The 27,407-nt window shown below is 39.3% G+C and overlaps 1 protein-coding gene across 1 annotated transcript; it reads left to right on the top strand.

The window, feature by feature from the left end:
• Positions 1 to 303: 303 nt before the first annotated feature.
• Positions 304 to 26,349, top strand: LOC115209406 (peroxisomal membrane protein 11A). Its single transcript, XM_029777803.2, has 3 exons — positions 304 to 642; positions 18,879 to 18,994; positions 24,079 to 26,349. Exons 1-3 carry the CDS (start codon positions 467 to 469, stop codon positions 24,573 to 24,575), a joined length of 789 nt encoding a protein of 262 aa, XP_029633663.1. The 5' UTR covers positions 304 to 466; the 3' UTR covers positions 24,576 to 26,349.
• Positions 26,350 to 27,407: the final 1,058 nt, after the last annotated feature.

Raw genomic sequence — 27,407 nt, 5'->3', positions numbered from 1 at the left:
AAGAACTTCCCTCGTCATACAATCGCTTTCTCTTAGTCTCTTTCGCTCTCATTACTTCAAAAGTTCCCGCAAGCCCATATGTAAAAAAAAAAAAGTTTTTTACGCAAATCGACGGAAAGGTCTACTAGAGACGAAAGATCGCCTTTTTTTTTACATATGGGCTTGTGGGAACTTTTGAAGTAATGAGAGCGAAAGAGACTAAGAGAAAGCGGCAATAAATATATTGTGAGAAGAGAATAAAGGAAAATCGAAAGACAGAGTAGGAAAAAAAAAAAGGGATGACAAGAGAGGAGGAATAAAAGAGAATGAGAAAACATAAACGAGAATAGACGAGATTTTGCCATTCGTTGGTCGTCCTTTGCCAGGAAATGTATCGTTTGTAATGCTTTATTCATAAAACAAGTTGTTGTTGAGGGTAACTAAGGTATTGAGCTTTTTATGAAGTGTCAACGTTACCACAGGTGACATGGGAGACACAAACAATAACGAATACCTGGGCGCCTTAGAGATCGTGGCTGTCATTGATCAACGTCCGAGTAACAACATCAGCGCTTTACCTGCACAAATGGGCCCCGTCAAAGAACTCACTGACCATTACATCCAGTTTGTCTCCAAGACTTCTGGTCGGGACAAACTTTGCAGGTAAATATTATAGACCACCTGAGTTTTTTTTTGTATTTACTTTGATTTGACTTTGCCTTTCACCCTTCTTCTTCAATAAAATGTGTGGAGGCCCAGTGGTTAGGGCAGCGGACTCGCGGGTTTTGATTCCATGTATATTCCTGTTATGCAAATTACCTACACTATCTGTAAAGTGGTAGAATACATGGTTGGTGGAGGCGCAATGGCCCAGTGGTTAGGGCAGCGGACTCGCGGTTTCGATTCCCAGACCGGGTGTTGTGAGTGTTTATTGAGCTAAAACACATAAAAGCTCCACGAGGCTCCGGCAGGGGATGGTGGTGATCCCTGCTGTACTCTTTCACCACAACTTTCTCTCACTCTTACTTCCCGTTTCTGTTGTACCTGTATTTCAAAGGGCCGGCCTTGTCACTCTCTGTGTCACGCTGAATATCCCCGAGAACTACGTTAAGGGTACACTTGTCTGTGGAGTGCTCAGCCACTTACACCTTAATTTCACGAGCAGGCTGTTCCGTTGATTCGGATCAACCGGAACCCTCGTCGTCGTAACCGACGGAGTGCTTCCACTCAATAAAATGTCAAACACTGGGTGAATTCGTGAATTCAGTTTATTGCCTTCACATTGGTAGAATTAATAATTTTGCAGCTTTTATTTTTATCAAAAAGTGTGATTCATTGACTGACACTACATTCGTCGTTTCATGCCTCCAAATTCCGAATTTTTAGTGGGTGTACGGGTGTTTTCATGGTTAGGTTGGTGAAGTGCTGTCTAGGTGTGGGCTGCGTGTAAATGAGGAATGAACACTCACTAAATATAGCTGTAACGATTTTTATTTTGATGGAGATTCGTCGCAAGATGTTATGGCATTCTGGCATGTACAGTTTAAGCAAAAACCAGAGCGAGCGAATATCTCGTCAGGAAGTACCTACTATGAAAGAGTGATCTCGTCACCACGTGTAAGGCACTGATGCAAAGAAAGAGAGATAGCAGTCCTAGCAAAAAGGGAAAAGTCCTCTCAGTCGGGCTCTTTATATGCGAGCTGGCAGAAACGTTAGCACGCCGGGCGAAATGCTTAGCGGTATTTCGTCTGTCACGACGTTCTGAGTTCAAATTCCGCCGAGGTCGACTTTGCCTTTCATCCTTTCGGGGTCGATAAATTAAGTACCAGTTACGCCCTGGGGTTGATGTAATCGACTTAATACCTATGTCTGTCCTTGTTTGTCCCCTCTGTGTTTAGCTCCTTGTGGGTAATAAAGAAATAGGTATTTCGTCTGTCACGACGTTTTGAGTTCAAATTCCGCCGAGGTCGACTTTGCCTTTCATCCTTTCGGGGTCGATAAATTAAGTACCAGTTATGCACTGGGGTCGATAAACTCGACTGAATCCGTTTGTCTGTCCTTGTTTGTCCCCTCTATGTTTAGCCCCTTGTGGGTAGTAAAGAAATATATATGCCTTTTACGATTTCTGTTAAGGGCTGTTTGTGTTTTGCGCATGCGTGGTGGCTGCCCACTTCGACCTTTTCGGGCCTTTTATGTTTAGCAATGAGATAACACACATCAGGCACGACGGGTGCGCTGCTACAGTCGTAAAGTTATGGCAGTAACGAGAGATGAAAGAAAATATGTATCTACAGAGCAAAACATACCAGAAGCTTTTAAGATACAAAAGAAATGTAATATGTAACAATACGACAATAAAAATAGGCGTGTGGTAAGTAGTTTGTTTACCAAACACATGGTTCCGGGTTCAGTCCCACTGCGTGGCACCTTGGGCAAGTGTCTTCTACTATAGCCTCGGGCCGACCAAAGCCTTGTGAATGGATTTGGTAGATGGAAACTGAAAGAAGCCCGTCGTATATATATATATATATTTCAACAATTGAGGGTAAAATTAATTAATTATTAATCAATTTCACCAAGTATTCAGTATGTAAAGGGACCATTTAAGGCGAATTCAAATTATTTAAAAAGTTTTTTTAGCTACTATTTCTAATGAGTTCAGTATGTGGCAAAGTAATTTATTTTACTAAGCCCTTTTATATAATGTAATAATTTGTATATATATATATATGCGTGTGTGTGTTTGTGTTTGTCCCCCTAGCATTGCTTGACAACCGATGCTGGTGTGTTTATGTCCCCGTCACTTAGCGGTTCGGCAAAAGAGACCGATAGAATAAGTACTGGGCTTACAAAAGAATAAATCCTGGGGTCGAGTTGCTCGATTAAAGGCGGTGCTCCAGCATGGCCGCAGTCAAATGACTGAAACAAGTAAAAGAGAGTAAAGAGTAAGAGGTGCAAACACAACAATGAAAATAGCATGCATAAGCAATGAAAGTAAAATATCAGATTTCAAGAAAAGAATTCATTCAATGTTCCTTTAGATATAGTAAGTATGAGTCAATGTTTTTGGCCAATGCACTTTTCGTCTACTCCTAGTTGTTATGGAGGGCGAATTTGAAGTTTGCTGTGAGGGCAGTGCGTGCATTGTGTGTGGTGGGAACAGTTGTGGCTGTAGTGATGCTACTGTGTAAGGTTCAGCGCGCATGCGCAGAATGGGACTACTTTCGGGTGGCCACCGGAAGTCTTCCCCATGCGCATGTGCGGGAAACTGACCCCTAAAACCACAGTCCATTCACTCACTCTCTCTGGCCCTTTCAGCTCTCGTGAACAGACGTGCATTTAGTAGTCTCTGAGAACTCTACACCGGCTTAGCAATGGACCACATCGAATCACTTCAATCAACCAACAAGAAGCAGTACAAAGATTCGGCTGTCGTTTCCCCTCAGAAAATACGTACACCATCACGAGTAATAAACCACAATTTGCTGTCTTTCCCAGATAAGCTGACTTCGTCTGTTATATCTAACTAAATTGAATGTGACGGGATCGGATCGGACACCCCTCCAGTGATACCGATTCCAGATCCTGTTACCTGTCTATGTCGGCCTTTTCTAGTCTATCGACACTGGCAGTGTCTTTCACATCTTTACAGTCAACAGTGACGAATTTGCATGAGATGACACTCGATAAGGCCCTTGGTGTGGAGGGGTTAGTGGATGGCTAACTGCATCATTCCTGACAAAAACGTGAGTCCAGGATAGTATGTCAGCCAGAACATAGGACTTAGTGAATTGCTGTCTTGTGTTAGTGGGAGGCAAAGTTTCCATATAATGTCTAAGACTATCCACATAGTTTGAGTAATCTGGTAAATGCAAAGAAACTGGAGTGATCATTTGACCAGTTAACGATAAAGGTGGTCCATACGACAATTCTGCTGGGGAAAAACCAATGTTTACTTTGCCAGCAGAACAAGAAGAACAACGGGGAAATATTCTGTCCGTTTCTGTGGGTCAGGATATGCATGCAAAGATGCTTTTAACTGGCGATGAAATCGCTTGATGGATCCAATTGAGGCAGGATGATAGATTTTTGTCAGATCGTAGAAAAGTTGAGATTCAAATTACTGACCTCTGTTGGTAATTGTTGCACATGTACTGAAATGAGAAATCCAACCCGATACGAGAGTTTGAGCGGCAGTTAGTGATGACATGCCTGTGATAGGTATGGTTTCTGGCCATCGTGAGAAATGGTCTGTGCACGTCAACAAGCACGTAAATCCTTGACTCAAAGGCCAGGGTCCTAGAAGGCCTATATGGATATGTTGGAAATGAGCATCGGGATGGGTGAATGTTCCCAGCGGAGCTTTGATGTGACTGTGACCCTTCGCTTTCTGCAAGGCAGGCAGTTCCTGGCCCATTCAGTGATGTCTCGCTTCATGTTAGGCCAGACGAAATGAGTTGAAATTAGCTTCAAAGTGGCAGCAACACCCGTGTGTATTATGTTATGTAGCGCACAAAACACTCGGTGTCTGTGGTTCCCGAGCACAAGTCAACGAGGCCAATTGGTGGAGATGTCACAAAGAATCTCAGAGTTGCAAGTTGTTACAGGTAGTCGTTGAAGGTCAAAGGGAGAGAATTCTGGTTTGTTGTCTTCTGCTCGTATTTGATCTTTTGCCATATCCGAATTGATCTCAACAGATGAGAATATGGTGTCGATAGCATCAGCAGCGATATTCTCTTTTCCAGGAACGTGCTGGATATCACTGGTGAATTGGGAAACGAAATCCAAGTAACAGGTATCTCGGGGTGAGAATTTATCAGGCTTGTATTTCAAAGCAAAGGATAGCAACTTGTGATCAGTGTAGATCGTAAAATTCTTGCTTTCCAGCAACCAGGAAGCTCCTCCGGAAATTTCATCTTGGATAAATATTGCACGACTTGGTGGAGTGATACCAGAGACAGTAGCCGTGCTTACTGCTCTGTTCAGGCGTTTCCCTGGGTGTTATAAGAGAAAGGTGGTGTGCAATTCCTTGTCTTGGCACTGAAATTGATATGATACCAACATACAAATCCCTGATTGCCAACATATTGATGCCTAAATAGAGACCTAGAGCGGGATTGGCGTCTAGCATGTGGGGCTGTATTCCTTTCCCGATGGAGGTTGCGAACTTGCACTATCAAATCTTCGATAGTTTTTTCTGTAGTGTGTCGAAAATCCTGGGATGTTATAGCTGCTACGGTATTAAGGAGAAGGTAACGTTAAAGTGGTTATCTCCATTATTTTATTGGTTGATGTTGCCAGTTGTTCAACAGTATTGAAGTCGCACATGGGTGTGAAAATGGCTTGGATGTAAAAGGGCAGACAAGAAGAAAATAGTATTTGAGAAAACTGCTCTCTAATGAATTGCCTTCAGCAAGCTGGTGCATTCTGCCTAGTGGTTGTGACAGGGCTCAGTCTCCCTTGCTGTTCATCATTAATACATTTATGGAACTTTTTCTCCAGTGTAAATAGGCACAGGTGGATGAGAAACAGCAGCCATGGAAGGTGAAGCCATTGTTACTTGCCAAGGGTGTGAGTTTGGCGAAAGAAATGTCACTATGATGCTCTGTACTGCCACATGAGAAATGTTTTGGTTTTCTCCAACATTGGGTTCACCACTTTAGTAGGTGTACGGGTGTTTTCATTGTTAGGTTGGTGAAGGGCTGATTAGATGCAGGCTGCATGTAAATGAGGAATGAACGCTCACTAAATATAGCTGTAATGATTTTTATTTTGTTGGAGATTCGTTGCAAGATGTTATGGCATTCTGGCATGTACAGTTTAAGCAAAAACACAAAGCAAGCAGATATATCATCAGGAAGTACCTACTGTGAGAGTGTCATCTCAACACCACTTGTAGGATGCTAAAATAAAGAAAGAGAGCTAGCAGTCCTAGCTGTGGGCAGTTGGCAAGCTGACTACCCAGAGGGGAAAAGAGAGGAAGAATCCTGTCAGTCGGGCTCTTATATGCCTTTTATATCTTCTGCTAAGGGCTGTTGTGTTTTGCACATGCATCGTGGCTGCCTGTTTCGTCTCTTCTGGCCTTTTATGTTTAGCCCTGAGATAATCCAAGCAGGCACAATGAGTATGCTACAAGTTCAAATTCCATGTGGGTCATTTGCTTTACATTTTTTCTGGGGACAACAAAATAAGCATGAGTTGTATTGTTTGTCGATTTAGTCGATCTGTTCCATACCATTACAAATATCATTATCTGAAATTACTAAGGTGACAAGCTGGCATAATCGTTACTGCGCCAGAAAAACTGCTTAGCGGTATTTCTTCTGACTTTACATTCTGAGTTCAAATTCCACCAGGTTTGACTTTGCCTTTCATACTTTTGGCGTCGATAAAATAAGTACCAGTTGAGCACTGGGATTGATGTAATTGACTTATCTCCTCCCACCAAAATTGCTGGTATTGTGTCAAGATTTGAAATCAGTATCTGAAGTTACTGTTAATATTAAGGTGGATGCTTTTGAATTACTTGTGAGACATGTGCACTATTCAGCATCGAAACTCAGCAATTACAAATTTCCATAAAAACAACTTTGTCTTCCTTTTGCCCAGAATCGACAATATAGAAGTTGGATTCATAGATATTCTCCCTCCCTGTGCTTAATGTTAAAAATGATTACACCTAGTATGTGAAATCCTCATATTCAGAGAGAGAATGTAAGAGAAAGAGAGCCAGATTACATGTTTTATCACATTTGTTTTGACCCCTTGTGTTAATTGGCATTCTTTCGAAGTACTTCATAATATCAAAAGAATGCCATCCAGTCTTCCAAGTTCATAAGTGCTAGTTACATATCCTAAAGAGGGACATTCTTCAGCTTGTTCAAAATAGCATAGAGATATCCTTCTAATAACAGTTGAGTGATTCTGTTGGCAAATACAGTGAAAACAGTGTTTCACTGAATAAGTCAGAATAAAATCAAAACATGCCTAGGGTTGTCTCTCATACTTATTAGATTAACTCAAGAATATTATTGGTTGTTGAATAATATTGATTATAATGCTTATTAGCTTTTTGATACTTTATGATATTTAAACCGGCCATATCTGGCCAAAAGTATTCTGCCTGTTTTATGTTCAAACTGGCCATATCTGGTCTCTCACACCAACCCTACAATGTCGTTTTAAAAATCAACAGCTACCTCATCAAAATCTCAAAGCTACAAGATAATGCGTGATTAGTTCAAAACAATGTGGATGAAAAAGGGTTAATTTTGGCAGAATAATGTGAACACTAAAGGGTTAAACACTAAGATATATTTAGCTACATTGATATCCATCAAAAAATTGGCTACATTGATATCCATCTAAAAATTGACAAATAAAAATTGCTGGTGATAGTGAACTCAAAATTGCAGCCAATTTTTTCTCTTATCACTTTCTCACTTTGAAGGTGAAATAGTTCTTTTTCATTTTATTTCAACCACAAATTTTGATTTTAAAATTTTCAAAAAATGTACTTTTGATATAGTGTTGCATACTGATGACGAATATCGCAAATATTATTTTGGAAATTGTATAATAAAGAAGTTAGTAGCATTTAAATTTGCATATTTTTACCCAGTGAATTTTAAACAAGTGTCCTCAAAGCAAGAAGTCGTAATAGTGTGTTATCATGAAAGCCCCAGTAACATTATTTACTCATACTGCTGTGGGTGAAAGAATTGACAGCTACTAGTTTTGTAAGGAAGAATTAAGGATTGGTGTTACTATTACAGAAGACTATACAGGAGAACTGCACAGAAGATTTACCCTGCTGTCCAATGAAGATTGATAGTGGTCCCAGCAGAACTGTTGAAATAGATGAAACTATTTTCGAGGAGAAAATACAACAATCGGGGTTTGAATGCTACCTGAACAGTGGAATATTTTGGTGGTGTATATCACGAAACTCAAGAAGTTTTTTTTTTTTTCTGTTCACTGTGCTCTCTTGAGATCATGATGCACTTGCAGATTGCATTCAACAATCAATTCTGCCAAGAATAACTATTTACAGTGACCTGTGACATGCATACTTGTATATTCTTGTGTTACTATGGTACCAATTTCACCATAAAATGGTGAAACACAACATTGAATTAGTAAACTTGCAAGACAGAACCCATATTCAAGTAGAAAGCAGTTGGGCCTTTCTCATGTGAAGGAATAAATGGTTCTGTGGCACAAATTGTTCTTCAGTGGATTTGTATTTCTGGGTGTATGTGGAACTGCAGGTACAAAAGATGTGACCTCTTCAAAAAAAATTTTGTTTTATTTCATCATTGGTTTCTTTTATTGACAGTCCATGTTTTCGTTTCATTTTTGCTGTTATTCATTTTGAGTTCAAAGCAAAACCTGTGACCATGGCAATAATATTATTTTTCTAATTAGGAGAAGGAGAGTCTTTCAAATATTGTACCAATTGAGGGACCAGCCATCAAAGTAGATAGGGCAATTAAGAGAATGAAGACTAGGAAAGCCCCTGGACCTTCAGGTATCACTACTGAGATGATTAAAATATCAGGTAGTGTGGGATACAGCCTAGTCACTTGCATAGTTAATCAGGTTATTCAGGAAGGTGTCATCCCCAAAGACTGGTGTAGCAGTATTATAGTCAGCTGCTACAAGGGTAAAGATTATGTTTTAGATAGAAACAACTGCAGAGGTATCAAATTATTGGATCAGGTCATGAAAATTACAGAGACAGTTATATCTCAACTAATTATGGATAGAATTAAGATAGATGGGATGTAGCGTGGTTTTGTTCCTGGGACAAGTACCACAGATGCCATCTTCATAGTGAGACAGTTGCAGGAAAAGTATTTGACCTAAAGTAAGCCATTGTACTTAACTTTTGTCTACCCAGAGAAAGTTTTTGACAGAGTTCCCCCTCTCTTATCTGTTGGTCTCTAAGGAAGTGGCTTGCTAGAGCTGTTCAAGCCATGTGCAGGGATGCTGTCAGTAAGGTGAGAGTTGGCCTTGAATACAGTGATGAATTTAGCACACAAGTTGGAGTACACCAGGGATCAGTTCTTACTCCATTCTTATTCATCATAGTTCTCCAGGCAATCATCATCATCATCATCATCGTTTAACGTCCGTTCTCCATGCTAGCATGGGTTGGACGGTTCGACCGGGGATCTGGGAAGCCAGAAGGCTGCACCAGGCTCCAGTCTTATCTGGCAGTGTTTCTACAGCTGGATGCCCTTCCTAACGCCAACCACTCCGTGAGTGTAGTGGGTGCTTTTTACGTGCCACCTGCACAGGTGCCAGGCGAGGCTGGCAACGGCCACGGTCGGATTGGTGTATTTTATGTGCCACTGGCACGGAAGCCAGACGAGGCGGTGCTGGCATCGGCCACGAGTCGGATGGTGCTTTTTACGTACCACCAGACCAGGGATCCTGGCTGGTTCAATTCGATTTCGATTTCGCTTGCCCCAACATGTCTTCGCAAGCAAGGGGGTTGGCATGGGTGCCTGTCGTACGGTCAGATTGGTGTATTTTACGTGCCACCGGCACAGAAGCCAGTGGAGGCAGCGCTGGCATCGGCCACGAGTCGGATAGTGCTTTTTATGTACCACCAGACCAGGGATCCTGGCTGGTTCAATTCGATTTTGACTTCGATTTCGATTTCGCTTGCCCCAACATGTCTTCGCAAGCAAAGGGGGTTGGCATGGGTGCCTGTCGTCGGATGAGGTTCTATATCGACTTCGCTTGCCTCAACAGGTCTTTGTGTCCAAGGGAGGAAAGGCATTCATAAGTGGGCTGGGCTCACTTGTCCTGCCTGGTCTTCTCACGTACAGAATATTTCAAAGGTCTCGGTCGCTGGTCATTTCCTCAGTGAGGCCTAAAGTTCGAAGGTCGTGCTTCACCACCTCGTCCCAGGTTTTCCTGGGTCTACCTCTTCCACGGGTTCCCTCAACTGCTAAGGATTGGCACTTTCTCACACACCTATCTTCATCCATTCTCGCCACATGACCATACCAGCGCAATCGTCTCTCTTGCACACCACAACTGATGCCTCTTAGGTACAACATTTCTCTCAAGGTGCTAACGCTCTGTCGAGTATGTACACTGACATTACACATCCATCGGAGCATACTGGCTTCATTCCTCACGAGCTTACGCATGTTCTCGGCAGTCACGGCCCATGTTTCACTGCCATGTAGCATGGCTGTTCGTACACACGCATCATACAGTCTGCCTTTTACTCTGAGCGAGAGGCCTTTAGTCACCAGCAGAGGTAAGAGCTCCCTAAACTTTGCCCAGGCTATTCTTATTCTAGCAGTTACACTTTCAGCGCATCCACCCCCACTACTGACTTGGTCACCTAGATAACGGAAGCTATCAACTACTTCTAGTTTTTCCCCTTGGAAAGTGACTGAAGTTATTTTCTAACAGATGAATTTGAAACTGGATGCCCCTGGGGACTACTATATGCTGATGGTTTTGCTTTTATTGCAGATTCTGAAGCAGAATTGGAGAAGTTCCTTGTTTGAAAGTAAAACTTGGAATCAAAGGGACTTGAAGTTAACTTAGCTGAGACTAAAGTTGTTAGTGAGAAAGGAGTTAAGACTATCATTCTGGCTGGTAAATGGCCCTGCTCAATATGTAGGAAAGAAGTGGGACATAATTTCACATGTTGCACCAAGTGCAAGCTATGGACACATAAGAGATGCAGTGGAATCATGGGAAGGTTATCAGATAAGGTTGCTTTCATGTGTGGCAGATGCACAGGAACAATAAATACTAAGGGCATGAGGGACTTAAACTCTCTTAAATGCCTAGGAGGTTCTCTTGAGATAGTAGATAATTTCTGCTATTTGGGTACCAAATTAGTAACAGTGGTGGATGTTTTGAAAGTATTGTTTCTAGAATAAGATTAGGGTAGAGGAAGTTCAGAGACCTGCTACCTCTGTTGGCAGCAAAAGGACTCTCTCTTAAAGTGAAAGGTAGGTTGTATGATGCTTGTGTGAGAACAGCTATGTTACATGATAGTGAGACATGGGCTTTGACTGTGGAGGATATGTGTAGGCTGGAGAGGAATGAAGGTAGTACTGGGGTTTTCTGAAAATCTGCCCATCCATTAGATCATCCATGGGCAGTTATTTGAGGTTACAAGTTGAAACAGATTAGTGTTCTTGTTTGCATTCTGTTTGCTCCACGTCTGTAGATAAATTCAAAGGATTTTTATTCCCAATAATGGAGTCGAGAGAAAATGTATCAAAACATATTCAACGATGATATACCATTAGTGAAAAATTGAGTGCTATTAAACGAGTGAAAGAACATTCTGGCAATTTATCTGCTGCGTCAAGAGACAGGTATTGATAGAAAACGATTGAGAGAATGGTGCACAAAAGGAACTGAGTTAATCCATATGTCAGACAAGAGGAGGCTCAGATTAACTGGTGGAGGTAGAGGACCAGCACTTAGTGATCTGGAGATTGAACTCTTGCAGTGGATTGTTTTTCAGCGTGCAAACAGTATAATTAAATTATTGCCGTTTACGGGAATATACTTTTGAATTGGTAAAAAGGTTTGGAATTGAAATGAACAGCTTTTCCGAATGCGATGCCGCTGTGTTCTTGGATTTTTAGCAATAACTCTATTATCAACTGCTGGTTTAGCTGTTGTTGTTGCTGTTGCTGTTCATAGTATTCTTGCTGCTGCTGCAACTGTGGTTGTTGCTTCACTATGAAAGCTAGTAGTTCTTCCATTCCGAGCTTTCGTAACCTTGTTACCACTGTTATAATGACACCATTATAGAGTGGGAGGTATCCTCGTTGCCACTGATATGACATATAATTACTCATCATCACTGTTATATCTGAACTGTTATGATATCAAATGTTCTTGATATTCTCTTATTACTCTCCAACTGTGTATCTTCAACAAGCACTCCACAACATCTCTATTCAATAATTACTATGACCTGTACACTATATGACTGCACATATGACACTCTTATTTCTTTATTTGGCCACTAAGGACCCAACACAGAGGGACAAACTTTTAAGAGTGCATTTTCCTTTTTTTATTTTTACAAAATTATAGTTCAATATAATTGTTTAAAAATTTTGATAATTACAAGTAACAATGTTTAAAAATGTAATTTACTTGGGCTCTATTGACCAACATTTCCTTTTTTCCATTTAGGGTGGCTGAGCTTAGCTGGCTCCATTACCAACTTTCTCACTACATTCATCCATCTTTTTCAAAACATGCTATGGATCTTACTTTTTAGGTGATAGTTAAAGTAATTAAGTGTACCCTGGCCAGAGTCATCACACTCTGGCTTACAGCTTTGGGAATACTCCCATTCTGCTGCAGTTGGCATACTCCTGCCAATAGGTGCTCGAACAAGTCTAGCATACTCATAGGGCAGACCATCAAGTCCCAGCGGTTTCTCCCCGGGGCATTCAGAAAGTACCTCGATGACCTCTTCAGCTGTGATCGGCCCTTCACAGCACTTAGCCTCTCATGCCGAGAGATGTGGGCTGTATTACCCTCAGTGAGATGTATTACCCTCAGTATCACTACTTCTTTCCTCTCCATACCGTTCTTTGTTTCTTCTCTGGTCTCGGGTTGCGGCTCCATTAGCTTTGGTAGCTCACTTAATTTGAAGATACCCCCCCCCTTTCCTCCCTTTCAATTGTTTATATCATGTAAAAAGCTATGCAGGCACACTCGCTTACACCATATACCTTGGACAGGTGATGTTTTGTGATAATGCCATCCAGGTATTACTCTTTTTCTCTTTTTATTTGTTTCAGTCATTTGACTGCGGCCATGCTGGAGCACCGCCTTTAGTCGAGCAAATCGACCCTGGGACTTATTCTTTGTAAGCCCAGTACTTATTCTATCGGTCTCTTTTGCTGAATCGCTAAGTGACGGAGACGTAAACACACCAGCATCGGTTGTCAAGCAATGCAAGGGGGACAAACACAGACACACAAACATATAGACACATACATACATATATATATACATATATACATATATATGACAGGCTTCTTTCTGTTTCCTTCTACCAAATCCACTCACAAGGCATTGGTCGGCCCGGGGCTATAGCAGAAGACACTTGCCCAAGATGCCACGCAGTGGAACTGAACCTGGAACCATGTGGTTTGTAAGCAAGCTACTTACCACACAGCCACTCCTGCGCGGTATGTGTCCTTTTTGTTATATATGATCAGGATGGTCGTGTCTGTGGGGGCCTTATGGTTAAGGGGGTGGGGGTCTTGATATTTTTGTGGGTGTGTGGAGCTGGCAGGGCATGGGTAACACACATTACCTTTTACCTGGTTTCCTTTTTACCTCTTGAAATTCCTCCTCTGTTATGGCAGTCTCCATGTCGTCTGCCGGGGAGGGGTGGGGGCTCTTCGTTCATTTCTTCCTTTTGTCTGTTTTTTGGTTTCTTTTTTTTTTTTTTGTTTCCTTTGCTTCTGTTTTTCCATTTTCTTCTGTAGTCAGGGGGGGGGGGCTTGTTGTCATCCTTCTTTTTTGAGGTGCCACACTCTTCCCTTATGTGGCCTTTTTTGCCACACTTGTAGCAGCACAGCTTCCTCCTCCTCGACTTGTATTTTTAGAATAGCTTCTTCCCTGATTACCTTTCGATTGGGAATTTCTTCAAGGTCCATCAGAGTGACCTGAATCAGGATTTCTATGTTTTGACCCTACCTATTTTGGTGGGGCAGAGCATGTGATTTGCAAAATATTGATTTTATTGTCTCTGCCATAGCAGAGTGCCACAATAATCCAGTGTATATCTACCTCTAGTGGAACTTCTTTGATTTTGATCCGGAACGTTTTACGTCCCAGATATGATGGTAGTAATGCCACTTCTGTAGTTTTCAATGTTGTCACTGAATGTTTCAGTGTCTTTAAAGCGCACATCTATGGAGGCAAACCTTTTGCCTCAGGCCACGTATGTAATATTTTTTCAAAGTGGTCTGAGGCACTTTTAAATTTTGTCTTCTCCAATATTGCAAATGTCCTATTGTCTCTTTTGTTGGTTACTTCACTTGGTGGGGAGATGCGGAACATGCCGTAACATGCCTGCCAATCCGTTCTGGTCACATTAACATTTATGGACACTACATTGGTAACTTCCGCGTAATTTCTTTTCTCTCCATAGTTATTGACCTCCGTGGTCACAACAATACAACAGTTCACAAAAACAATAAAACAATAGTAATCCTTCCCAAAGTAAGGGAGGCAAACAATTTTGTCAACAAAGTCCATAAATGACAATTTTTCAAATTCAACAACAAGGGTTTATTAACAACTAGCAGTATCGCCCGGCGTTGCTCAGGTTTGTAAGGGAAATAACTATAAAGCATTTTTAGAGAGTTATAGCCAAAAAATAGCCAAAAAATGGGAAAAAAATGATGGTAAATTTTTTTTTGAGAGTAATAAAAGGTTGAGTTGCGTCCCCTAACAGTCTGTGGTTTGTTTTTTTTTATTCTCGACCCCATGTCGAATTTATCGATTTTTTTCAGAACTGGGGGAACTTTCAAAATTTTCGCTGCGTTAGTTTTGAATTATGACATTGGGCTATGTGTGTGTGTCAAGTTTCATCAGAATCGGTTGAAAGCCGTGGTCAGGGTGAGGGTACGAGAAAACAGACACACAGAAACACGCACAGACAAACTGCCGTTTATATAGAGAGAGATAATATGGCATGCAAAAAATCCACTGCAAACTCCCCAGCCAGCTACCAAAACACGAAAAAGCATATGGCACTTTTCTCAGACTGTTCTGCACATGCTCATTTGTACTAACTAGTATAGTTCACTTAGCCAATCATGGGGCTGAACAGATTCCCCATACAACACTTTGGTAGAGAATACTCTCTCTTTGAGAGAGTACTTCAAAGCCAAAGTTATTTTTTTCTTGTTCGTTTGTTTGTATGTGTGTGTGTGTGTGTGTATGTATGAATGCATGCATGCATGCATGATATTGTTCATTGTAGATAGCTTTCCTAATTTTGTCATTGAATAATTTTGTTTAGAATATGTTTGCTGGCTACACCAAGTTCATACTTTGCAAGATTATTACAGAACTCAGGATTATTATAGAACTAAAGGTGGCGAGCTGGCAGAAATGTTAGCACACCGGGCAAAATGCGTAGCCGTATTTCGTCTGTCATTATGTTCCGAGTTCAAATTCCGCAGAGGTCGACTTTGCCTTTCATCCTCTCGGGGTCGATAAATTAAGTACCAGATATGCACTGGGGTCGATATAATCGACTTAATCCCTTTGTTTGTCCCTTTGTTTGTACCCTCTGTGTTTAGCCCCTTGTGAGTAGTAAAGAAATAAAAATTATAGAACTCAAGATTTTGCAGTGAAGTTTTTCTTTGTGGTCTTTCAAGGTTATGTATACTCTTTGTAGAAGCAAGTTTTTATGTATTTATACAATTTATATATTTGATATTGTTATTGCTATGCGTTTATTCATGATGGTCACTATCTGTTGAAATATATGACAGAAATCTGCTCAACAACACCTGTATCTCTCAGCCCTATCTGGCCTGACTCAATCCGCTATTGTTTATTCTTTTACTCTTTTACTTGTTTCAGTCATTTGACTGTGGCCATGCTGGAGCACCGCCTTTAGTCGAACAAATCGACCCCGGGACTTATTCTTTGTAAGCCCAGTACTTATTCTATCATTTTTTGCCGAACCGCTAAGTGACGGGGACGTAAACACACCAGCATCAGTTGTCAAGCAATGCTAGGTGGGGGGGACAAACACAGACACACAAACACACACACATATATATATGTACGACAGGCTTCTTTCAGTTTCCGCCTACCAAATCCACTCACAAGGCATTGGTCGGCCCGGGGCTATAGCAGAAGACACTTGCCCAAGATGCCACGCAGTGGGACTGAACCCGGAACCATGTGGTTGGTAAGCAAGCTACTTACCACACAGCCACTCCTGCGCCTGTTTATGTTTATGTTAAAGAAAGTTATGATCTCTCTCCAATGTAAAGAAGAAAACTTTAATACTTTTCTCTATCATTTTACATTCTGTAACATTTGCTACTAGAATTGATGTGTGTATCAGGGAAAAACTTTTGTTTTTTGTTTGCAGTTGTATATCTATGTCTTTTCTAATTGAATTCAATTTGTTACTAATATCTTTCTTTTCATCTTTTTACTCATAAACACAATTTTTATTATTTTTAGCTCAAATGACTATTTACATAAAAAAAAAAACTGAGTCTTTCCTGCAACATTGCCAATTTTCACAATAATTTGGCCACAAATAAATACACCATGTGAAGATTTGTGGCCTAGTGCTTAGGATGTTGCACTCATGATCATAACATCATGGTTTGATTCTCTGACTGAGTGGTGCATTATATTCTTGAGCAAAACACTTTATTTTCACATTGCTTCAGCCTGCTCAGCAATAGCTGGGAAGTTAACCCTGCGACAGATCCCATTCAGGGGGTAATATTGTAATCTCAGTTACTTAGAAACTGGATTAAGCTCTGGTCTTATGTGTTCTATGGCTCATGACAGACCCAACTGTCCTTATACCAACTCTATCTTCCCAAGGTGCTTTTTCAGAATTACTTTCACATTCAGTTCACCTCTTTTGCCAGGGCTCCTTTTACTTTACATTTTCCTTCTGCCTAATAGCTACTTGTTCTCCCGCTACAACTGTAGCTGCCCTAAACAAATCATGTAATTCTGTGATACCATCTGTCTGTACATACTGCAAGACCCTATCTACCTTCATGCAATTTCTCCTTATCATAGGTTAATTGGCCCTTGTTGATTACCACACACTATCAATTCAGATAGTCTGTTGAGTATTTCCTGTTCCTCATTCTCCAGATCAGATGGTAACTGTACTTAGGGTGCTAGTATTACAAGCATACTCCATTGTACCCATATCACTATCCTGGTTTCCATTATTTTTCACCTATCTTGCTGACTACATCCTCCTCTGTTCTCTCAAGTTCAATGATAATTTCATCAAGCTCATTAAAGTCATGCAGATCTTGTAGTCTTCTCTCAGTGCTGTGCTTTACTTCAATTTCTATGACAATAAACCAGTTGTTTTCCATATAACATGAATTTGGCAGGTAGGTTGGGTCATACTGATCTCAGACATTTCCTTTTCATTCCAAAGTTGGTGGACATTTTTTCTGATACCATGTTTAGGAAGTACTTTGTCTTAAAAGCAGTCAAGAGCAACCTTATTATCTGCTTTTGACCAATCATCATCATTTAACGTCCATTGTCCCTGCTGGCATGGGTTGGACAGTTTGACCAGGGCTGGCAAGCTGGAAAGCTGCACCAAACTCTAGCCTGATTTGGCATGGTTTCTTTGAGAGTGTAATGGGTGCTTTTTTGGCACATAAAAGCACCTATTACATTCTTGGAGTAGTTGGCATTAGGAAGGGCATCCAGTTGTAGAAACCATGCCAAATCATACTGGAGCCTGGTGCAGCCTTCCAGCTTGCCAGCCCTTGTCTGACTTTCTAGTATCTCCCTGTGCACAAAGTTTGTGGACTTATGCCACTGTTGGAATTTATTTTTGATACTAGAATGGTGAATGAACATAAAATATATAAATTGCCAGATCAGACACTTCACAGTATTTAGTTACTCTACAGCTGAATGATTGAAAGTAAGTGCTTTATCAAATATACCAGTTCATACATTTTACCTAGTAGGGAAAATATAAATACAATAGAAATTTTATAATCAGTATAATTTTGCTGGTGTGGTGTAGTAGTAAGTCTCAGTAAATTAGATAAGTAAGTTTGTTCTAATTCTCAGCTGGAACTGTTACTGATATGTTTCTAGTGAGAAAGTAAAAAAATCATAACTTCTTTTAGGCTTCTTCTAATATTTATACCAATTCAAAACCCTGAGCACATTTGTTATATGAGCATTGCTGTGTCTGCAAATGCACGTTTCTCTAACCATATTCACAAACTGTCAGTATGTTGAGAGATCAGTGATTGTGTACTGAGGATATTACCTGACAGTAATATTGGCACTTAGAAATCCTTACTTTATGAAGCTCAAACTACTGCTGAAAACTATGATATACTAGCAGCCCAGTTCATATCTACCAATTGGAAAGATTGCAAAAAACATTCACTAAAAAATATGAGCAAATTTGGAGATCGTAGTTATTATGAACATCTCTGAATGGGACTTTCTCTACTCTTTGGAATGCTGGTAGGAATGGTATGCCATAATATCTATGTGAAAGATTCTTAAACATTTTGTGTAGGAAAAAATAAGAGGAATTAGGGATAGCTGTCAGATCTAAACACCCACTTCCTCAAATTTTTGCATCATTTGTCATTTAAATGTCCTCAGTTACCAAAAGAATTATCAAATGTGACTAACATACCAGATCAGCCATATACAAAAGGCTACTACCAAAGTAGAGCAAACTCAACCAAACTAGAGATGTTATGTACACTGAAAAATTAGGGGGCCAAGATATACACAGAGATGACCACAATAGGCCTTGGACATTCATCTCTGAAGGTGGTGCCCCGGGTTTTTTTTTGTTATGTATTTTGTTGTAAGTCCTATATTTCTACTTTCTTATTATTTTTGCTGAGTCTACTTATTTCTTATATAATGAAACGTTAAAATTTTGTTTTTCATACATTCAGGACTTTGAGGTGGAGTGGAGCAGTCAATAAAATAAGTACTGCTTAAATGCTGGTGTTGATTAAGTTGTGATTCTTGGCCAGTGTAAGAAATTATTAATATTCCTTTTATTTCTCCAGATCAATAAAATAAGTACTACTACATATTTTCTGTATGTTACTTTGACTAATAGTTCACACTTTATATCTTTATATTTCTAGGTTGATTCAGTACAGCAGTAAATTTGCTTGGTGGTACATTCAGAAAAGCCACTACCAGGCTCCGCTGGTACAGAAGTTAAAATTATTGGACAGCTCCATCAGTACATCTCGCAAAAGTAGGTTAATATTGCTGTTATTGTTATTGTAACTGGGTTTTTAATAATTATAACCAGAAAGAAATGGTAATGGATACATGGAACCACAATCAGAAGTGGGGCAGACCTATTATGTTGTGGTATATGGTTACTGCTCTTTACATTCTTAGTTGATATCCTGCCAGAATCAACCTTGTCTCTCATTTTTCTGAGGTTGTTGAATTGAGTACTATCAAGTACTGGGACTGAATTAGTTGACTTCACTCTTTTCCCAAATTTGTTTGGTATCTTCATTAGAAATCAGTATAATGAGAATGTCAAATCTTGATGAAATTAGTTTATGTACTGGGATTTGATTTAATCAGGTATTCTCCTTCCTCCAAAATTTGTTAAGAATGTAAACCTTGGACTTGCATGAATGAATGGCTTATTTTGTCCCCTCGGACACACAAGTGTCACTGAAAACTTTGTCTTCAAACAGTGTATCTAAAACAGCCTGCTACCACACTCCAAGTTAAGCTAGGGATGGTCCTGAATCAACACTACAGCTATGAAGCAATTCTACAATAATCTATAATTCCTCAATAGCCTGTGGCATTGACTAACATCTGGTGAACTTGGGTATATGAGTGTCAGCAACACTACAGCATCAACAATGAGTGAGAAATATCAACAAAAGGAGCCTCTACATAGTTCCAGGCTCAGTGAGACAGTCACAGCACAGCCAAAGCCGATGAGAATATCTCTACACCATTATGAATCAATGAGCTCCTTTGGCACTAATTTGATAAAAGAGCCTCTATACCATTATGAGCTTATGAGAGAGCTTTTATGTCATTATGAAGCAGTGAAAGGAGCATCTACATGGTTGCTCAAGCTGCTTAAATAGCAACCATATCTGCCTCAACTTTATGCTCTTCCAAAACTCATGTCCTTTCATAATGTAATCCTATATATATAGGCGCAGGAGTGGCTGTGTGGTAAGTAGCTTGCCTACCAACCACATGGTTCCGGGTTCAGTCCCACTGCGTGGCATTTTGGGCAAGTGTCTTCTACTATAGCCTCGGGCTGACCAAAGCCTTGTGAGTGGATTTGGTAGACGGAAACTGAAAGAAGCCTGTCGTATATATGTATGTATATATATATATATATGCACGTGTGTGTGTGTGTCTGTGTTTGTCCCCCTAGCATTGCTTGACAACCGATGCTGGTGTGTTTACGTCCCTGTCACTTAGCGGTTCGTTGAAAGAGACCGATAGAATAAGTACTGGGCTTACAAAGAATAAGTCCCGGGGTCGATTTGCTCGACTAAAAAAAGGCGGTGCTCCAGCATGGCCGCAGTCAAATGACTGAAACAAGTAAAAGAGAGTATATAATTACTGGGGGAAAAAATATTAAACAGCCACAACTGGAATGCTTTTGATTCTGTCTAAAAAGCAACAAATTAAAAATAGCTAATCTATCGGTCTTCTCAAGCATCTGGACAACTTTATCTTAATGAGTTAATGATTCAATAACATTCATAATAAAAAACTAAATTAAATTAAATATTTAAGAATAAAAACATTAATTACAATAATAATTTCTCAAATTGATACAAGGGGACAAAGGACAAATAAAAAATGATTTATACATCGTGGCTATTTCTCTCAACGAAACCATTGTAATTTTTTAAACAAAGACAGGTCAGACATACACATGCACATGCGCACTTACGCAGATGCTCACACACACACACCTCCCCTACACCTCTCTACATAAGGAACTACATCCATAAATCTTTACAGGATGATAAATGAATCCCAATAGATCTGAGACCAAACTGACTTTGAACAAAAGGCCAAACCCTTAAAGAGGTCATGGATAGCTAATGCACTCACACTTGCAAATACAATTCACATACAAGCAGTTACATGAGTGTACACACAAACACACACACACAAACTCTTTGTAAGTAAACACACTTCTACATACATACATACAGGCATACATACACAGGTATAAGATTAATTCTTCTTATTATTGGCGTAACGACCCTCCCAAGACAATAGAAGTTTTTGCAAGATTATAATTGTAAATGATTACCCACACCATAATTGATGAAAAAGTCTTTCAACAAGTTACTTACCATCTATGACTGAAATCAAATATTTTTAAAGTCTGAAAATTAAGGATATTGTGTCCCCTATTAAAGACAGAATGGCTATGACTAGAGAGCTGATCAAGTATTCAGTTTTGATAAATCCTTTCAGGTAGACGGCCCTGCTCGATCTGTAGAAAAGGCATAGGTAAAAACTCCATAAGATATACCTGGTGTAAGCTATGGACACATAAGAGATGCAGCAATTTTAGAGGAAGGTTAACAGGGAAAATAGTTTTTGTATATGGAAGGTGCACAGGTATTATAAACACTAAAAATGTACAGAAAATAGACTCCATTAAATGCCAGGGGGCGGGGATACTTAAAAGTAGTTGATTGCTTCTGTTACCTAGATGACTAAGTCAGTAGCAGGAGTCGATACTGTGAGAGCATAGCTGCTAGAATAAGAATAGGCTTTTTTTTTTTTTCATCATGTTGCAGTATTCCACATTCTGAAACACATATTAGCCATCTTTATTCAGGAAAAATGTTTTGGAACAAAATTTTTTTTCTCTAAAAATGCATGTTACAAGTGTTTCAAAATGTTGAATACTATAACATCATCATCATCATCGTTTAATGTCTGTTCTCCATGCACCAGGCTCCAGTCTTATCTGGCAATGTTTCTACAGCTGGATGCCCTTCCTAACGCCAACCACTCCGTGAGTGTAGTGGGTGCTTTTTACATGCCACCCGCACAGGTGCCAGGCGAGGCTGGCAACGGCCACGGTCGGATTGGTGCATTTTACGTGCCACCGGCACGGAAGCCAGTCGAGGCGGCACTGAAGATATATTGTGCAACATACTTAGAACAACCAAAATTAGCTTATAGTTAGATTAATCCCCTTTGCCAGACAATAAAAGTATGGTTCTTTCTTATGTTAGTTTTGTCAAAGATTAACATTTGGTTCAAAAGCTATTAATTGTAAGACTAGAAACAAATACAAAAGAAATGTCAGTATTTTGTGTTTGAGCAATAGACAGGATAGCATTGATGGTAGGTTGTCATCAGTGCTTCATCAGTTTATTGAAAAAGTTGTACTTAGTGTAGGAGTAAGCATAGGAATGGCTGTGTGGTAAATAGCTTGCTTACGAACCACATGGTTCCGGGTTCAGTCTCACTGCGAGGCACCTTGGGCAAGTGTCTTCTACTATAGCCCCAGGCCGACCAAAGCCTTGTGAGTGGATTTGGTTGACAGAAACTGAAAGAAGCCCATCGAATATATGTATATATATATATATAAGTAGTTGAATGAATTATCCTAGTATGGATAATTCGGTTAACTGATACCCGGGTAGCAAATTCACGTCAGATGAGAAGGCGGCATAATGCACCCTTTATTCCTTCAGAATTAAGAATATGCAGTCTTCGAAACATATGTCGAGAATAAAGGAATTTTGTTAAATCGTTGTTCGACTCCATTCTTTCATTTATTTATATATATATATATATATATATATGTGTGTGTGTGTGTGTGTGTGTGTGTATGTTTGTGTGTCTGTGTTTGTCTCCCCAACATTGCTTGACAACCGCTGCTGGTGTGTTTACGTCCCCGTAACTTAGCAGTTCGGCAAAAGAGACTGATAGAATAAGTACTAGGCTTACAAAGATTAAGTCCTGGGGTCGATTTGCTCGACTAAAGGTGGTGCTCCAGCATGGCCACAGTCAAATGACTGAAACAAGTAAAAGAGTAAGAGTTAAGTGTGTCTGCAAAACACTCTATAATCAGTAATGAGGAAATAAGAATTGTGGGGAAAGAGTTGATTTCACTTCAAAATGACATTGAGCTGAGGCCAAAGCTCAGGAAATCATGCTAAGGTTTTTGATTGCAAAAGGACATTTCTGACTGCTACCCTGCACTGTGGAACAAACTCAAGATGTACTTTATTGTCTTTCTAATATCATATTTTGTGGAGTGGGGTTTCAATGCAGTTGCTCTGATTCTTTCTAAGCAAGGAAACAGACTGAAAATTATTGAACTCAGAGATCTAAGACTACTTCTTAGTACCTTAGTACCTTTCAGCCAAACATCGAGAAGCTGATAGTCCTGCACAATATACATTCATCACATTAAAAATATGAAAACAACATAGTTACAGGTGAGATGTAAATTTACTCTTTCATACTGTAAAAACAACAAAATAATGGGTTGTTTTATTTGTGAAATACATTTGTCAGAATTTGTAGTAGAAAGAGGTCTATGTTTGTGGTGGTATGGAGTGTGGGGAGGCGCAATGGCCCAGTGGTTAGGGCAGCGGACTCATGGTCATAGGATCGCGGTTTCGATTCCCAGACCGGGCGTTGTGAGTGTTTATTGAGCGAAAACACCTAAAGCTCCACGAGGCTCCGGCAGGGATGGTGGTGATCCCTGCTGTACTCTTTCACCACAACTTTCTCTCACTCTTTCTTCCTGTTTCTGTTGTACCTGTATTTCAAAGGACCGGCCTTGTGTCACGCTGAATATCCCCGAGAACTACGTTAAGGGTACACGTGTCTGTGGAGTGCTCAGCCACTTACACGTCAATTTCAGGAGCAGACTGTTCCGTTGATCAGATCAACCGGAACCCTCGTCGTCGTAACCAATGGAGTGCTTCCATCCATGGAGTGTGGGCACCAAGAATGTAGCCTGAGTGTCAAGGGGATGGCAGTCAGAAAAAGTCTGGGAACCACTGATGACCCAACAAAATGTATTTTGTAAGGGACACAGCACAGCATAAGTGAGCTGTTAATATGAACTGGTATTTTGTTCAATTTTAGATTTTTCTGTGTGAATTACCTCCTGAAACTTTTACTTATTTCTAATGAATCATATGTTTTAAGTGTTTTTAAATCATATTGAAGTGTTTTAAATTCTTTTCAAAATTTAATTCAGTTTAATTGATGTTTTAATTTTAAAAAATACAACGGAAATTTCGTTTTGAAATTACATCAATTTATTTATTTATCTATTTATTTTCTTTTCAGTGTTTCGTTTTGGGAAAAGTTTTGAACTGCTGAACAGTACATTAAAGACTTTACATGTTGATGATATAGTCTTGAGGACCTTGATCTCTTTAGCGAAGATCAATAATGCCTTGTATCTGCTGTTTGATAATTTAATTTGGTTGGACCGTGTTGGTATGTTAAAGGTCAATCGTTCTAAGATTTCTGAATTATCTGCCCAGTTCTGGCTGGCAAGTATTTTATGCAGCATTGGAAGAGACTTTTACCAACTGGGGTGTATAACTAACAACACTGCTATGAAGAATTGCTCTCAGTTACAGCTGTATGTTTTTAGTTTGCTGAAAAACAAGCCATTATTGTTTGATCTAATACGTAATACCACAGACTTACCTTTACCTATGGCCATGTTACATCATGTTAACCTTTCCCCTGGAGTATTGGGTCTTCTGGGAATGATTTCCTCCTACATTGGCATCCTAACAGAATGGAATCCTGATTACAAAATTTTCCCTTCATAAATTCTTTCAGATAAATATTATTTTTTCTTTCAGTTCTTTTATATCTATATTATTTTTCACCATGTTTTCTGTGGGAACTCAATGAATTATAAGATATCTTATTGCAGTAGACTCATTATATAAAGACCAAATATATTTTGATATCCTTAATAATGTAAGGAATTATGTGACATTCATTTGTTTTCTTATAATTTTTTTTTAAGAGCTGATACCTCTTGTTTCCATTGCTAATCAAGCAACTGTTGCACATCCATATTTTTCATGCTAATGTAACCAGGATAGATATTTTTACAAATGTAATTGGAATGCCTAGATGAACTCGTGTTACATTTTTCAATAGTAATGAGTATTTTAATTTTAAGAAAAGTTAGCAAATATTTAGTCAGAGGTTGTAGGGTTTACTTTTTTGTATTGAAGTTAGTTAGCTTTTTTTTTTTTTTAGTTCACTTAGAAGTGGTAATGATAGCCATTATCATCATCTTCAGATCAAGCTTGATTGAATTCACTTGACCCAGATCTTATACTCATTTCTATTTGCCATGACATGTGATAATTCCACCCAATGAGATTCAGTAATATTTGTTTCTATGGGGCAACCAATACAATTATGGCTATGTCAAGCTGTCCAGAAGAGAGTGTCAGTAATCAGCTCCTCCTTACTTCAACAGAAAGCAAAGTGAACTTTTCTTTCTCGGATGCTGTTGGATTTTGGAAGCTTTTTGTACAGTCTTTCTTGTATAGGATGTTCTTTCCTGGACATTTTCAAAAGAGCATGGACGCATGCACATGTAGGCACCATCAAGTGTACTCTCAAGCCTTCTTGTTAGTATCCATGCAGAAGAGTCATAAAGTAATGCAGATTCAAACACTTAGATACTTTAAAAGGTGAAATATCTGTATAATGTTGACACTAAAGTGTTGTCCAAGCTTTGTTGATACATAGCTGTATGTTGTCCATGAGGTATGTAAAAAAGTTTACTGGTTTTATCAATCTTAGACAATGAAATGATCATCCCCTCCAAGTTGTAACTGAAGAATTTAATTTTTCTAGTGTTACATAAGGATTAATGCCTCCTGTGGTATCTTTCAGAATGTGAAAGAGGATAGTGGCTCCTATTGTAAACAATATTAAGGCTAAGTCTTCAGATAAATCTGCATCTGTTATTGTAGAAGCTAGGTATCTAGAACTTCTTAATTTTGTGAAGATAATGCCATGTTCCATGTTGTAATGTATTGAAGTGCAGGGAACTTAGTCAAGACAGAGTATGAATAAGGAAGATGCTAGTGTCTCCTTGTAAAACACCATAAAAAAATCTCAAAAAATTCTATGCTGAAATGTTTCTGTGGAGTATCTACTATTTCTTGAAGGATTCCATAGACTGGTAGAATTTATAGTATCTTATGTTTGTGAATGGAGAAATGTACAAATAACAGAAAGGCTGGAAGCTTCTTTGCTCAAGCACCATCTATTAGACACTTAATGAAAAATTTTCTCGAATTCCAGCTGTTAATACTCCAGTAACTCTCTGCTAAGTCAAGTCACCTTTTTCAGACAAAGGGAGGATACAGCCTTCAGTCTATTTATTGTGTGGATTTTGACTGTAGACAGAGTTAATCAGTTAAAGTATATCATTAAATGACCTGGTTTCAAATATCTTTTTAGTCAGAGCACTGTTAGTTCATCTGCTGTGTAGTTACTCACTTTAATATTCAGTTTGTAGTTTATACTAGTTTCTACAAGCTTGTCAGTAATGATTGATGGTTTCCCAAGATGCTGAAAGTGGGCAATCCATTGGTGAAGGTTATCCTGTTGGCTGGAGGCTTTTAATTCTACCTTATTTGCCTTTTCTGGTCAGATTTCATTAGTCTATCATACTAAGGAATGCTGTTGATTATCATCAATCAGAAGAGTAGTTTTGGTGCTCCAATCCATGTGAATCAGTGAGTTGTTTTGTATATTATTAGCACTTCTAACATCACCCAAACTTGCATTAGTTTTTGAATGGCTCTTGTTTTATAATGATACTACTTGATTGACTTTGTGGGAGCTTGTAGATTTGGTTATTTAGAGTTTAAGATCTTGGTCATAGACATGGTGTAGTGCTGGTAACAAGATATGAACTACTAGTCTTTTGGCTGGGTGTCTGATACTAAGTTGATTCAGTCATTGCTAACACTTAGAGTTTTATGAAATAGAAGTAGATTAACAATGTTTAAAACTGAGGGTAGAAGGTCATCAGTTCACAGCCATTAGAGACATTCTCTCTCTAGGTAAGACGGCTTTGAAAAGTTTAGATTCACCCTACAGTAGAGTACTGCTCAGACTTCAGGAATGTTGCTTATATAAGTATACTCATAGTTAGAAGTAGATTAACAATGTTTAAAACAGAGGGTAGAAGGTCATCAATTCATAGCCATTATAGATGTTCTCTCTCTTGGTAAGACAGTTTTGAAAGGCATAGATTTAACCTACAATAGAATGCTGCTCAGACCTCAGGGGTGATTCTTATATAAGCATACACATATTCTTAATTGCAAAAACAAAATTATCCAAATAAGCATGGGCGGGCTGTATTCTCTTCCTGCCTCTTTATTTGAAAATTATAAAGGGTTTTCTCCTGAATTTGTTAGTTGTATATCACCTACTTCACCTCCTCTCATTTCTCTTACTGTGTCTTACTCCCAGGCTTTGTACTATGCATTTCCCAATCCTTGCCAGATCTCGGCCACTCATACTCATACCTATGTTTTCTCTCCAACCACTGACTTTAGAAAATTTGAACTAAACACTGATTGTATTAAATAAAGCCATTTATACCTTATCAATGAGGA

This window comes from Octopus sinensis, linkage group LG3, assembly GCF_006345805.1.
Source record: "Octopus sinensis linkage group LG3, ASM634580v1, whole genome shotgun sequence".
Taxonomy (NCBI): Eukaryota; Metazoa; Mollusca; class Cephalopoda; order Octopoda; family Octopodidae; genus Octopus; species Octopus sinensis.
Note: the sequence above shows the minus strand (reverse complement) of the source record. Positions and strands in the feature narration are given on the sequence as shown.

Excerpts from the sequence above, each read along its gene's own strand:
- LOC115209406 (XM_029777803.2), top strand. The coding sequence starts at position 467 with ATGGGAGACACAAACAATAACGAATACCTGGGCGCCTTAGAGATCGTG. Across the intron at positions 643-18,878 it reads GGTCGGGACAAACTTTGCAG|GTTGATTCAGTACAGCAGTA; the intron begins GTAAATATTATA and ends TTATATTTCTAG. Across the intron at positions 18,995-24,078 it reads CATCAGTACATCTCGCAAAA|TGTTTCGTTTTGGGAAAAGT; the intron begins GTAGGTTAATAT and ends TTTTCTTTTCAG.